We start from the raw sequence: 15,891 nt of genomic DNA on the forward strand, positions 1-15,891 counted from the left end.
GTTCATCAAAGGGTTTCGATGAAACTTGGGAGTTAGGGTTTAGACACTCGCATATACTCCACATCAGTGTGAATGAGTGGTGAATGCGAAATAAAACTGTGAACAAAGTTACGTTAAATAAAACAGAAGAAACAAGACAGTTTGGCCATATCTGTTATTATTTCATAAACTGTAACATTTCGTATCGTTGTACGAAGCCTTTATAGACGATCTTTATGACAATTTGCTTCATAGAAATCTTGTTACGAGTTAAGTTTTGGGGACCTGGTCAAGAGGGGGTAGTTCGTAGATCCTAACTACTGTAGCTATTCTGGAATCAGGTGCTACCATGACCGTTGTGTGTTGTCAGTGACTTAAGGTTACCATATCTCATGCTCTTAAGATCGACGCTCCTTTCCACTTGGCATAACGGTGCCTCACGGCAACAACGACAACGCCGATGATGAAGGAAGATACGGTAGACAGTTACTTTTGAAATAATAAACAGTTTACTTACTTTTTTCCATGTATCTCATTTTCATTTGACTGTCCTTTATAGTATGGATAAGGAGGATGAAGAATTGTGCCTCAATCGTTGTGAGATAGTAAATAATTTAAATCACCCAGCTGTAGTGTACAGATTCTGACTTTGATTTATAGATGATAACTGAAAGAAATATATTGTAAAATGTTATTAAATGTATTAAATTGTAGGACAAGCATATAACAAACATTATTAACTGAATCCTTTCAGCTTATTACAGCACAGTTTAATTTCAGTTTTTTCTAGTAAAGACACCAATGTTTTGACTGGGGCAATGCTCTGAGAATTTTGAGGCAGTCCTTTGTGTATATGGCTTTTACATAAAAGTTTGAGAAATTTTGTGTACAGTTTCAGAAAAAAGGACAAAGAAGACAGCATACACATAACAGACAGTCACTTTTTCAAATCAACTTAAAATTTCTGGATCATAACAAACCAAATTTTTAATCTTATTTGTTGTGAAGAAAGTCTGTTGCTGTTTAATAATGTATCATGAAAAAATAATGTACAGGAAGTCTCCAATAAAAACACTGAAATCATTATGAAGAGTTCATACCTATGATTAAAAAAGGTATAGAGACAGGGAGTAGCAGAGGGGATAATAATTGTGAACTACATTTAGGCTTTGTGAAGTCAAGTGGTTTACAGAATCAAAAATTTGAGTGCTGTCCAGCATAACCCATTACTTTGTCTTGTCTGCTAATAAATAACTTCACATGTATAGTATACACTTAGCTTCTTAACAAATTTCACCCATTCTTGCCCAGTCAAAATGGCATTCATCATATAAGTATATATCTCTCAGAACAAAGCAGCTGATGTGTCACTAATGTAATTGCACCTATTTGATGTTGGGTAGACATACCGGAAACTAGTTACATTTTGAATAAAAAAGAAATTATGAAATAATGACTTTGATATTTTATTTCATCAGAATACAGAATGTGTTCTTCAATTAAGTCCAAACAGCATGATTAGTAGTGCCCAACTTTCAGTTATATGTGAGCCATTATACTTATCTTATTGTTTGATATGCAAGCAAAAATCCAGTAGCAGTAAGCGTTTAATGATGGATGGATTGTAGAAATACAATAAGCATGGCCCCAAAGTAAATATATGGAATATATGAGCCATTCCGTCATTAACCAGGTGGATCCAAGGAAGCGGGTTATTATTGTAAAGAATCTACATCTACAGGGATACTCTGCAAATCACATTTATGTGCCTGACTGAGAAACAGTCAGCTATAAAAATGATGGAAGAATTGTGGAAATACAGTAATTACATGGAATATATGAGCAATTCCTTCATCAATTGGGGGATTAAAGGAAGTAGATTGTTATTGCAAAGAATGATGATGATGATGATGATGATGATGATGATGATGATAAGCAGTCAACTATGGAAATGACTGGAAGCAGCTTTTTGACTCAGTACTAATGAAGTGTGATGCCCTGGAAAGTCCTGGAAGCTGTTGATAAAAGGGGTCAGTCACTTACTTAATAGTGGAGTTAAAATATTGTATTTGAAGCTTTTTCAAAGATCTCATGTTGTTAGTAATGTTTAGAAAGCTGTTGCAGCTCACCTCCATTAAGATAGAAATACGTAGACCACTACCAAACGATACACATTTTGAACTTATAATTCACCATCATGAATTTAAGTTTCTATTATTTCTGTTGTTCTGCTTTATTATATTAATGTTTAGTGTAGAATTTTGTGTGTGTTAGCTTCCCTTTGTGCATTTAGCTCTGTAGAATAATTGATAATTTATTATGTTCATAGATCATTAGGTTATCACTACAGTGAAAATGGTGAAGTGGAGAAGCAAGACAAATTTTTGAAACGGATGTCAGGAATAATGCGGTTGTACACAGCCATCATGATTACCCCATTGAGGCAGCGACAGAAGGGGAAGTTACATCCACATGGTCTGACAAAAGCTTGGAGATGGATTGCATGCCTGCTCAATATGGGTAATTCAATGTTGCCTAATTATTTGTTGATTGGGGAATATCTCCGTAAAATATACACAGTGTTTTATGTAATACAGGCATTTTAGATGTTACCAGCTGTCACTTTACTGTTATTCAGCTATGAATTACAGGTATTCATGTCATTACTACCTTCTATCTCCCATTTTCATTTGAATTGCAATCTGTGGTCAGTTATTTTGTATGTCACTTTAATGCTACAATGATCAGTTGTTGCAGTCCTTTCACTTAACATTAAAAAAAAAAATGTTTCATTTACCTGAAATGTTTCATTATTCACTAACATCAGAAATGAACCATATGTCTTAATATCAGGCAATGTTAATATTAGTAACAGCTTTGGGAAGGGCTTATGTGGGTGCAGAGTATTTTTTCATGTTCTAAAAATTGGGCTTAAAGCACATAAATAACCTCTATTTATCTCCTCCTGCTCCTCATTCCTTTTCTTCTTCATACCGAGTGCATTAGGGAAATGGGGAAATGGACCATCCGATTGCCACTATGAAAGGTGAAATTTTTATAATGTTATCCATTATGATTCTCAAATGAAATTGATGAACGCAACAGAATGCAGATTATTCTCATTTTCATACTAGCTTATTGAATGTAAATGTTGGTCTTCTCCTAGTATTATCTTTGGAAATTGCTTAGCATTTAAGTGAACCTCCGATACTGAACAACTGAGTTGTGTGAATGTGTGCCTGCGCGTTTAAATCTTTCAGCTTCCTCCTCTTGCGCAACTTCGTCCAAGTAAAAACAAAAAATGGATAATCCAGGCTGCAATGTAACAATATTATGAAAAGGAAAGTTGCCTGAGACTACAGTTGCATTTGTGTGAGACAGACGGATATATATATATATATATATATAGAGAGAGAGAGAGAGAGAGAGAGAGAGAGAGCGCACATGGGCGTCTGTCATCTATTTTTGACAAAGGCGTTACTGGCTGAAAGCTTTATTTGTGACAAGCTTTTTGTTGTGCCTGTCCATGACTCAGCATCTCCGCTATATGTTGAGTAGCAACTTTCCTTTTCATAATATTATTTATATAAGTAAATATGCTTTGACAGAAATTTTTCATTTTTAGCTCTCTCCCTCACACACACACACACACACACACACACACACACACACACACACACACACGGGAGGGAGGAGTGACAGGTGCATTGGCTAAGCATATGATAACATGGATACTGGAAGTCATGAGGTGCAGTGTACCATGATGGGGACTTGGAACCATGGACTGGAGGGAGGCGGGGATAGTGGGCTAGTGGAGATTGAGGCAAGGGGGTGGGGTGTTACAGGAGTTAAGTGTGTGTTTCAAGGGTAACTCTCATCTGCTGCTAAGTGAAACATTCTCGAGTTCAATTGCTGCTTCACAGCTGAGGACATTTGGAGCCTGCCCTCCAGCACCAGTCTTTCCAAACTGCACAGATGAAAGTAACCCTTGCAACACATCCTTCACTTCCGTAACCTTCCTGGCCTCAATCTCTGCTAACCCATTCCTCTCTCCCCCTCCCTCCAGTCCATGCTTCTGAGTCACCATTGTTGTGCACTGCACCCCACCATCTCCAGTATCTGTGTCATCACATGCATCTACCACTCCTCCGCCCTGCATTTCTAGCCAGCAAGCCTGTTGCCTTTTTCGGACCCACTAGTTTGTGTGTGTGTGTGTGTGTGTGTGTGTGTGTGAGAGAGAGAGAGAGAGAGAGAGAGAGAGAGAGAGAGAGAGAGTGTGTGTGTTTTCTTTTTCTTTTGTGTGTGTGCCTGTCGGCTCCTTTAAGTCATTTAAAAAATTGTACATGTTTTTACTCAAAGTTGCAAAGTTTAGAATTGTTTATTTTGTTTCCTTTCACAGATCCAAGGCCAGATATAAGTGCAACACTGTTGTATGATTTTCTTGAGGTGGCAGGCAATGCAATGTACTCGTATTATGGGAAGCAGTTCCAGAAATTACTGCATGTCATATGCAAGGAGTATTTCCCAAAAATTGAAAAGGTAACACCTTGAATAACCCATTATGCAGAAAGCTTCCAAGACAGTTGCACATTTGCGTATACGATTTCCATAAAGAGTGTTTACAAATAGATGTCTGTGGCACAGTAATTAGCAGCAGAAAACAAGCTGCTTGTTGAAGTAGACCACTTCCAGATCATGAACAAAATTGTAAAACAGTTTAATGAGAACAAATTGATGCTTTGTTTAGGAATCATAGATTTTGAGAAGATTTTGACTTAAAACCAGTTAGATCTATGATAATAGTCATTCAAAAACTAGGCATTGATTCAGCCTATATTAGCCATCACCACCACCTCCACATCCAGATTCATCATCATCCATTTGACATTATCTACCAGAAAAAGGACTCCTGTAGACTCAACATTGGGTATAGTGAACAATTTCAATGCTACAGCTTCCACTAGGCCTTATAATTCAAAAAGGAGCCAAGCAAGGAGATTTCATTTCACCAAAACTATTCTCAGCAGCATGAGAAGTTCATATCTCTGAACTGGGGAAACAAAGAAGGGATATGGGTAAATGAAGATATTTGACAAGGGGAACCATCTGTTGGTCAGTCCAACACACTTGAAACTTTGCTGGGTGAATGAAGAGTGAAAATAAAGCAAAACCTATTTTGGCTAATAGTATCTGAGAAAATAACGATCAGTGTTCCTATGCAACTTTCATCAGTCTACTTGTGCAGCATTAAATCAAGTAAGTCAGTAGCACAGTGGTTAAGGGCACTGTTTCCAATCTTTGCGCTGCCTTTTCAAATCCTATCATAAGTTTCTTTTTTCTTTTTTCCCCCCCATGCAGAATTCTGTGACATCAATATTTTTTGCAACATCATAAAATAAAATGTAATTATTGACATATGAAAGTAAAAAAAATCCGATTTTATCATCGGATATTAACAGAATTGAAAATGAAACCTTTTATAAATTCTGATTTTTCGATTTTTTCTTTGATTTGTGCCTTTACTGTTCAAGAGAACAAGTGAATCCCCCAGCATGAAATCTATCGCAAAAAACATTCTACATATAAACAGTCACTTTTTTAATGTGAGCATTGGGAAAGGCAACCTTGTTAACATTGCTGTACACCTCACGTACTGCCTAGTAGAGATTGAAACTTTGGGAAAGTTGTTACCAACAGTTTTTGTTTGTCTCCAAGAAGTCAGTGGTAGATTTGGTCCACAAATACAAGAAGATGTAAACCAATTAGTGGAATGGCACAACAGCCACGAAATGTGCAAAGATCGTAAAAGAAACGTAGCATCAGTTTTTGATCAAAATTTTCTGACCTTATGGAAAAATGGAGCCATTCCTATATAATATTGACTCGCTGGGTGGACAGTGATCTCTACTTTACTACGTGCTGTGTGTCAGTGAAATCAGAATACCGACTTGTTAATTAAAGGTAATTTTGCCAAAGTGTATACTTTTCTATCAGCTCTGTGATGTATATTATTACCAACAGTTGAAGAATTATGTTTGCCGATTACAGACATACCCTGTTCTCCTTGCTCTGCAAAGGGAAATCACAAGTAGAGTCAGTGACGTGAAAATATGTGCTTGATCCATAAGCAGTTTCAGTTCCAGCTTTTAAGAAAATGCTTTGCAGTGTGTGGTTTTCTGTAAAATTAGTGCAAGACCGTGAGATATTTAGCAACATTGACGACGTTGGTTTTGCTAATGATTAGGGACCGGAAGATGTAGCACCTATTCTTGACAAAATTCGCATCTGTTTTTGGCAAAATTCACATATTATTATTATTATTATTATTATTATTATTTCTTTCCTTTCTCAGACATTATGTCTGGTTAAAAATGGAAAGTGACGCGGACCTTGATCAAGCGTGACTTCCTTTTAACTGTATGGTACGGGCTACGTTGCATTTAGGAACTTTCGGGTAATTGAACATGTATCAATAATTACAGATTTCTGTAGTTGTATATATACGTTTGGATGTAGCTGTATTGCGTTGATGTACTGGTGGATATTGTGTGGTATGACTCCTGTAGTTGATAGTATAATTGGTATAATGTCAACTTTATCCTGATGCCACATGTACTTGACTTCCTCAGCCAGTTGGATGTATTTTGCAACTTTTTCTCCTGTTATCTTCCGCATATTTGTTGTATCAGGTATGGATATTTCAATTAGTTGTGTTAATTTCTTCTTTTTATTGGTGAGTATAATGTCAGGTTTGTTACGTTGAGTTGTTTTATCTGTTATAATGGTTCTGTTCCATTATAATTTGTATTCATCATTCTCCAGTACATTTTGTGGTGCATACTTGTATGTGTGAGCGTGTTGTTGTATTAGTTTATGTTGTATGGCAAGTTGTTGATGTATTATTTTTGCTGCATTGGCATGTCTTCTGGTGTATTCTGTATTTGCTAGTATTGTACATCCACTTGTGATGTGATCTACTGTTTCTATTTGTTGTTTGCAAAGTCTGCATTTATCTGTTGTGGTATTGGGATCTTTTAATAATATGCTTGCTGTAATAGCTGGTGTTTATTGTTTGATCCTGTATTGCAATCATGAATCCTTCCGTCTCACTGTATATATTGCCTTTTCTTAGCCATGTGCTTAAGAAATTGCAATGGTGTAGCCGATGTATTTATATGAGCGATTGCTTTGTGTATTTTGCTAGTTTCTGCTCGTTCCATAAAGAATTTTCTGAAATTGTCTACCTGTCCACAATGTAGGTTTTTTATGTTGATAAATCCCCTTCCTCCTTCCTTTCTGCTTAATGTGAATCTTTCTGTTGCTGAGTGTATGTGATGTATTCTGTATTTGTGGCATTGTGATTGTGTAAGTGTATTGAGTGCTTCTAGGTCTGTGTTACTCCATTTCACTACTCCAAATGAGTAAGTCAATATCAGTGTAGCATAAGCATTTATAGCTTCTATTTTGTTTCTTGCTGTCAATTCTGTTTTCAGTATTTTTGTTAGTCTTTGTCTATATTTTTTCTTTTAGTTGTTCTTTAATATTTGTATGATCTATTCCTATTTTTTGTCTGTATCCTAGATATTTATAGGTATTTGTTTTTTCCATCGCTTATGCAGTCGCTGTGGTTATCCAATATGTAATCTTCTTGTTTAGTGTGCTTTCCCTTGACTATGCTACCGTATTTACTCGAATCTAAGCCGCACTTTTTTTCCGATTTTTGTAATCCAAAAAACCGCCTGCGGCTTAGAATCGAGTGCAAAGCAAGCGGAAGTTCTGAAAAATGTTGGTAGGTGCCGCCACAACTAACTTCTGCCGCCGAATATATGTAGCGCTACACAGGCATGCTTCGTAGGCACAAAGATAAATACTGGGGCCAAAACCTCTGCGTCAGTAAATAAATTTTAAAAAAAGGTGGAAGACGAGCTTTTTTTCGACCACTGCATTTTCATACATTATCCAACGAAGTAAATACAAATTCCGTATTGTTCATCTTCGAATGTAGCAGAATTTCAGTATACTACGAAAATCCGACTGGTAAGACTGTTTGGGATGTTTGTCAATATGGCCAACTCTGCGTTCTGAATTTTTTCCCACCTGTGAGAAGAGATTGTTGCTAATAGGAACCTGATGAAATGTGAATCACATGCAGTATTCTCTTCAGCATAAGAATAATACGAATATAAACATTTTGCCATGTATTCTTTCGTGTTTGCTGCTGTCTCATTTAAATCCTGTCTGCCTAATAAACTACGAAACTAGTGACACAACAGCAAATGCGGAAGAATATACGTATCGTGTCATGTTTATATTCATATTATTCTTATGTGTAATAATGATACAGTCAGAAATGAAGCACGGCAACTGACTAGATTTTTAAGTCTAAGATGACTCTAATTTCTCTGCAGAATTTGATGTACTTAAGAAGCGGCCGCAAAGATTTCCAAACGGAGAAAAAGTTTCACCTAACTCTCGTTCAGAACATGTTCTATCATACACAGTCTATTATTTGGTTCTTGTTGATCATTATCAAAGAAAGCAGCAGTGTAAGTAACAACAAATAGCAGTCTCTTGCCATTGTTTCGCTAACGAGACGATTCCTCTCTCTCTCTCTCTCTCTTTCTCTCTCTCTTTTTCTTTTTTTTCTTTTTTTAAATTTTTTTTTTAAATTGTAAGTGGCGGTAGCGTGCACAAAAGCAAGCCATGCCGCGAGCGGCGACAGGCCGTAAACACGCACTATCAGAATGCGACAAACAATGCATGACACAGTACAGTAATGCATTTTCAGCTTAGAGTGATGTAAACACCTATAACATAGAAAATGGCACTTATCAGATCAAAGCAAAATAAGCAATCGATTAAAACCAGACGAAGAACGTGAAAAAGAAAGGGTACCCGTATAAATGCGGACGGAGCGCCTGACGCATAGCAATGGCTACCTGGTAAAGCTTAACTGCTAAGCTTACGACTCGAACCAAACTACTGTAGCTGTATCGTCATTCATTCGACCTAAATTGTGTCTCATATTACAATGGACCAACTTTGTTTCGATTTGGAGGTGCAGCCTAAAACTTTTCTCCCCCCTTGAATTTCAAGTCTCAAATTTCAGGTGCGGCTTAGAGTCGAGGAATTTTTTTTTTCCTTTATTTCGAATCTCATTTTTCAGGTGTGGCTTAGATTCGAGTGCGGCTTAGATTCGAGTAAATACGGTATTTTTCTTACATCTGTCTGTTCCAAAAGCCATATTTGTATCATTGCTGAATACTTCTGGTATCTTTAGTAATTGGTTGAGTTGTTGATTTGTTGCTGCCAGTAGTTTTAGATCATCCATGTATAGCAAATGTGTGATTTTGTGTTGGTATGTTCCAGTAATATTGTATCCATAATTTGTATTATTTAGCATGTTGGATAGTGGGTTCAGAGCAAGGCAGAACCAGAAAGGACTTAATGAGTCTCCTTGGTATATTCCACACTTAATCTGTATTGGCTGTGATGTGATATTATTTGAATTTGTTTGATATTAAGTGTGGTTTTCCAATTTTTCATTACCATGTTTAGGAACTGTATCAGTTTAGGATCTATTTCGTATATTTCCAATATTTGTAGTAACCATGAGTGGGGTACACTATGAAAAGCTTTTTGGTAATCAATGTATGCGTAGTGTAGCGACCTTTGTTTAGTTTTAGCTTGATATGTCACCTCTGTATCTATTATCAGTTGCTGTTCACATACTCGTGCTCCTTTGCAACAGCCTTTTTGTTCTTCATTTATAATTTTGTTTTGTGTTGCATGTGTCAATTTCTGTGTAACGACTGAAGTTAATATTTTGTATATTGTTGGTAGGCACGTTATGGGGCGATATTTTGCTGGGTTTGCTGTGTCTGCTTGATCTTTAGGTTTCAGATAAGTTATTCCTTGTGTAAGTGTATCAGGGACTGTGCATGGGTCTGTTAAATAATTTAGTTGGATGTGAATGTGTTGAGGTGAACTTCTTCGTCCAGAAATTTCCTATTTTACCTTTTCCAGGGGCTTTCCAATTGTGCGTAGAATTAATTGCTCGGGTGACTTCATGTTGCAAAATTATCACTTCAGGCATTTGTGGTATCATCTTGTATGTGTCTGTTTCTGCTTGTATCCACCGTGCGCTTCTGTTATGTTGTACCGGGTTTGACCATATGTTGCTCCAGAAGTGTTCCATGTCTGTTATGTTTGATGGATTGTCTGTTTTAATGTGTGTGTTATCTATTGTCTGGTAAAATTTCTTTTGGTTTGTGTTGAATGTTTGGTTTTGTTTCCTTCTATTTTCACTTTTTTTGTATCTTCTATCTTATTATTTGTATCTTCTATATTATTATTATTATTATTATTATTATTATTATTATTTTGTGAGTGACTGGATGCGTTAATATAAAAGGTTGTCACACTACACAAACAAAGCCTTAGTTGTTTGAAACTGACTGTTAAAAAGAAAGTACGAATTGGGAACATTTTGACTGGATTGTTTGCTTTTGCAAAAACTTCAACACTTTATGTTCCGAAATGGCCTTTGTTTTCCTGGTTTGGCAATATTTCAGCTTTCAAGAATGTATGTTCTGTTGAAAAGCAATAGCATTTTCCCACAAGTGAACTGAATGCCATGCCAAATTAAGGTGTTTCTGGACATTGTCTTTTTCCACCCAATTCGATGATTACAAAATCTGAAAACTATTAATTTTGCCATTTTGTGGACATTCATAGCAGTGTGATCCATGTGTGACAATGCTACAAATTGTACTGACAAGGTACTTAGCATAGAAGAAGAACTGACGTACGGTAATTCAATTTTTACTTCAAGGGAAGGATTTCAGCACAGTCGAGAAAAGTTACAAATTTCGTTTTCCACCCACTATAGCGCAGAGTGCGGAGACTATTGGCTATAGTGGCAAATAGCTGCGAGTGTAAACAAAGTAGAATTTTGACCACCAGATGGCACTGAAGAGGTGCACAGAAACAAGCCCCACCTCCTTATAGCAGCACAGCAACCTACAATTGGACTGATACATTTTTACAGTGATTGCCAATCTCTCCTGGTGTTGTAAGGGTGGTAATCGAAATCCATGATAGACCAGGGTTAGTCGCTTCTCTTTTCAAAATAAGAAAACAACAAGCAACACAGAACACAAGGCATTCAGGGATGGCTACTGCTCAATTGCTTGTTGAGGTTAGCAGAGTATTGTTAATGACGTAGTTCAGGCCCTACCTCTAGCAGTATTCGAAGTGACCCCAGTTCAAAACATTCACCATCTAATTTGCCACATTAAAAGTTTCTGCATTTTCAAAACAGTCTTATTATGTGTGTTTCATTAATTGGCAGTGGGAAAACTGGCACATTTGAAGCATGAATTGTTAGAGCAAACGCTATATTCACCAGATTTGGAGCCCTCTGACTTCCACCTGTTGTCACATGTAAAGAAATTTGATTGACCTAAAAAGTGATTATGTTTTTAGAAATAAATGCATCTTTTACTTAGGCTGTAACTATACCATATTTACACAAATATAGGCTGCACTTTTCCCCTTAAATTTTGGCTTGAAAAATCAGGGTATGGCTTAATAGAGATGTTCCCTCAGATTATAAGTCAATTTCGAAATGAAATGTACATGTATATTGTGAGTTAAAATTAATGACATCACAAGTTATAGCAGTGCAGTGCACGAACTCTTACATTAGTACCAGATAGGACACTTTCTCCCTTTGGGTAGGGCTTTCCTATTAAAAACAACATACAGTGACAATCTACATCCATCAGCCATAATGCTCAGCATCAGTGTGTACCGCTGATTTCCAGCACCACATGTATGTATTTGCACATAGTACTTCCCTACATTAGGTCCTATTTACTGTACTGCTGTTTGGCATATCAAAATAGACGAGCAGTTAATCTACTTTCTGTATTTGGGAACACACATAAAAATTTTTGTGTCAAAGTTGGTTCACGTAATGTTGAAAAAGATATCAACCAGTTTTTGTAAGCTTTAGGCAGTTTTGTGCAATTGTAATTCTCTGCTGAACAGGTAAATTATTTCATTGCATAAATCTCCAAACCCACCCATACAAAACTTTAAATGCTGTTGGCGAAATGTTTCTTCTACATGCTATTCATTTCCAAATGGGCCCAAGACTGTTGTTACTCTATACTACTCAGTTGTTATATGGGGTTGCCAACATAATTTAGTGTCTGCATCATGTATCTAATAGCAGTGCCACAGTCTAACATAATTAGACTGTGGTAGTACCTTGTAATTGGAGTTGTATTGGCTGTTTTACCTGAAGCTTGGGCCACAGAATGTGTCTAATGAAAACAATAACAACAAGGGCCATGGTGTGTGTGTGTGTGTGTGTGTGTGTGTGTGTGTGTGGTTTTTTTCACATGTTCTCCTAAATCACTGGACTGATTTCAACCAAATATGATACACCTATACTTTACAGTCATGTGACAAACGCTGTGGGGGTAAGAACCATCCATCTATCGAAGAGGTGGGGGTGAAAAAGAAGCATATCCCATGACATGTAAATTCCCAGGCTTTATTCATCCAGTATGCGAGGATGAGGACACTTAACTACTTGCAACAAACTATACACATAATTGCATATCCCTAAAGAAAAAAATCTTCACGCTGACAACCCCTACAGAATGATGAAAGGAAAAAGGTCTATTGCTTACTACTTTTCCACTGTTCATGCAGCAAAAATACTGCTTGAGGTATAATGCTATAATTTATTATTTCATTACTACTGACTGTATTCAAGGGAAATTTTGCAGACAGTATGCACATATAACACTGAATGTAAGTGCAAAATTATATCACTGGACGGCACATAGTTCAGGAGATCTGATACTCTAAATAATACGGTGCATGGCGGGTATGGGGCTGGATGCACAGCTATAAAAAAATTCGTGGGCAATATCAGTTTCCTCATCTAGTGGGCTATAATTTGTGTGTGTGTGTGTGTGTGTGTGTGTGTGTGTGTGTGTGTGTGTGTGTGTGTGTGTGTGTGTGTTTAAGAAAGAAAACATGTATTGTAATATAAAAGTCTTGAGCGCACATTATTAGTTGCATTAATTTGTAGAATTTGGTCTTTACATTGAAGCTGCAAGAACTTAAAAGCTTTCTTGTGTTCTGTTTTTAGTTGTCAAGTTCTGGAGGACCTGTAGCCCGTTTGGAGTCATTCTTGCAGAAAATCCTCAAAGAAAACCGCATTCCACCTCCTGTGGGCCAGCTGCCACAAAACTTTTGGTAGATTTATATCCAGAAGACAATTATACTTATTTTTTCATGAGTGTTTTCAATTTTTGCGATGTCATAATTATAAATTTCATAGTTTGGTCATGATGAGACTGATGATTGAGTGAAAGCATGTTGAGCAAGATCATTTTTACTGTGTACTCTACTGGCACATTTCTTTTATAATTCTGAATTGTACTTAAACCTGTGCTACAGACTGGCAATTGGAACGAATGTAAACACAATCAGTAGTATTACTTTGAACTTGTTTAATCAGTGATGGTATGATCTGATGTATTATGTAAATGAACGTTTTCTTTCTTGTATGTTGAACATTTACATATATTTTCCCAGAGTATTTGATGAACACATGTGATTTTGTACTGTTGATAAACATTTAACTTGAAAGGTATGTGCTATTTTGATGTTTCATTCTGTGTATCAGTGTGACTTTCTTTTTAATTGTTAGTTGACTTTTGCCATTTATTTTGTATGATTGTACAATATGTAATGAAATTAATGTACTTTCAGAGTGTGGATTGTGTATGTGAGATGCAAGGGATTTTTTTACTATTTAATGTCAGAAATTAACTGTTGTATCACTTCACAAATGTTGTTTATTGCATTTAATTTAAGCCACAAGCCTTCTATCATCAAGTAATATACTTATGCTGAATCAAACAAAATCTGATATTGCACTTTGAACTTGCCTAGTAATCCTAGTAATTTTCTGCAGGCTGCACGGAAATATTGGATTCGACACTCCTGTCATTTTGCTGTATGAAGCAGGAGCTTATTAATTTTAACAGTGTAATCATCCAGTGTTAAGCCATGTGGGATTTCAGAATTTTCTTTTATTAGTATTTCTCTATGTAGGTATTTTATTGAGAAATTAATTTAATTATTTATGGTAATATAACACTATTCAAAGTGTATTTAGTTTTGAAAAAATTAACATTGAACACAAAGGTCTGGTTTTACAGTCCCAAATTAATTCCACATCATCTACATCTGGAGATACTGAAAAATCACATTGTTTTTCATGTTTATGATGTGGTTGCCTTTTTTGCTGTGATTGTGTTCTTCTGCCACAGAATTCCTGAAAATTCAGAATTTAGAGCTCGTGCTAGAGCATCAGTTCTATTTCCTGCCACGAAAACTTTCAATAGAATTATTTATTGTATTTGACTTTCGAAACTGTGCTGTAGAAGGTGGCTTTATCTGATAGGTGAGCACTTAAAAATGGATCCTTTCATTGAAAGAAATGAACAGCAATCACGAAAATACAAAGAAATAAAAGGCAGTCAAAATTTTACAGTTTTTGACTGTGTGCTGCTTCGTTGGGTTTCTTCTGCAGCTTGCCATGCAGAAGTTATGTGCGTTGAGGTACGTCCAATTAAACATACTAAGTCATATAGCTCAACTTCGGAGTGACAACATTGACGTGTTTTTAAATTATTAATTAAAATTCTCACTTGAATATTAATTATCAGCTCTTAATAGGCAGAACTTTCCTATTTGGGATTTAACACATAGTGTAGCATGCTATTATATCCTCACATTTTTGATTATGTTATCAAATACGTACAAATGTTGTTGTAATGCATATTTGAGTTAATTGTGGTTTGTGAGCTATAACTTTGTAGTGCAATGTGTACAGTACTACAGCATTAATGATGAAGTCTGCTGTAGAAACTAATAAAGAGTCAATTGCACACTGATTACATTGTTCCTGAGACTATTCTCTGTGGTGAGAGGTTGAATGGTAACTAAAAGCAATACAGTTCTGTTGATTCATATTTCAAGTTCTCATACAAGAAAGAATTGGGTTGCTCTTCAGTTTTGTTGATAACGAGATAGCCAACAATGTACACAAGACAGAAATTTATTGTACATCTTTATATTATTACCAGTTTATATTATCATCAGTGTCAATTAAATAAATAAAAAAAATACTGCTGTGAAATGAAGAGTACTTAGTGTAGAATATTTTATTTACTTAAGCATTGAAATGTCACCTTTTATCTAGAGTACACACAGCAATTTGTTGTATTTCACCTTAGATACTTCTGAGGTTTGTTATGATGATATTTCAGTTGATGAAATGCCCTAAGAAATGTTCACTATATTTGTGTAACTGTTTGTACAGCCTGTGTGCATTGTAAATAATGGTTTTAAATGTAAATAATATTGAGGTAGATGATTTGTACAGTTCTAATAAAGCATTTGATGGTGAATAACTTATCATCCTTATTAAATCTGTTGTTTTAACAACTGTTCGTTACTTCCGTAGTATGTGACTCCCAATTGGCCTATAGCCATGCAGCAGTGCAGCACTTCTCTATAAGTACCATTTTTAATGGCTATTCGATTATGAATTTTGTTAATATTGATTTACACAAAAAATTGATATAATTAAATGATTGAAACATGACAACAGTAGAAAACAATGCATAGAGTAATTGTATGATACGAAATACTTACACATCATATACACAGTATCTATAGATAGATGGATTACATATAGTAAAGTGACAGAACCTAACATTTAGTAGAAGTCCTCTCTTTTGGGTTGTCAGCAAGAGTGTAGCAGATTCTGGAAGAGGACCAGTTGCCTTAACCAATGCTCAGATTAAAATATTTTTG

General features: G+C 36.0%; 1 protein-coding gene across 2 annotated transcripts in view; it reads left to right on the top strand.

Moving 5' to 3' along the window:
* Positions 1 to 15,482, top strand: part of LOC124791547 (mRNA export factor GLE1) — a 142,468-nt gene extending 126,986 nt beyond the window's left edge. For both annotated transcript variants that reach the window (XM_047257868.1, XM_047257869.1), the window contains exons 10-12: positions 2,309 to 2,499; positions 4,379 to 4,518; positions 13,151 to 15,482. In XM_047257868.1, the coding sequence (XP_047113824.1) occupies positions 2,309 to 2,499; positions 4,379 to 4,518; positions 13,151 to 13,261 (442 nt within the window). In that variant the 3' untranslated portion in view covers positions 13,262 to 15,482. The remainder of the gene's footprint in view (positions 1 to 2,308; positions 2,500 to 4,378; positions 4,519 to 13,150) is intronic.
* The last annotated feature ends 409 nt before the right edge of the window (positions 15,483 to 15,891 follow it).

Source organism: Schistocerca piceifrons, chromosome 1 (assembly GCF_021461385.2).
Source record: "Schistocerca piceifrons isolate TAMUIC-IGC-003096 chromosome 1, iqSchPice1.1, whole genome shotgun sequence".
Lineage (NCBI taxonomy): Eukaryota > Metazoa > Arthropoda > Insecta > Orthoptera > Acrididae > Schistocerca > Schistocerca piceifrons.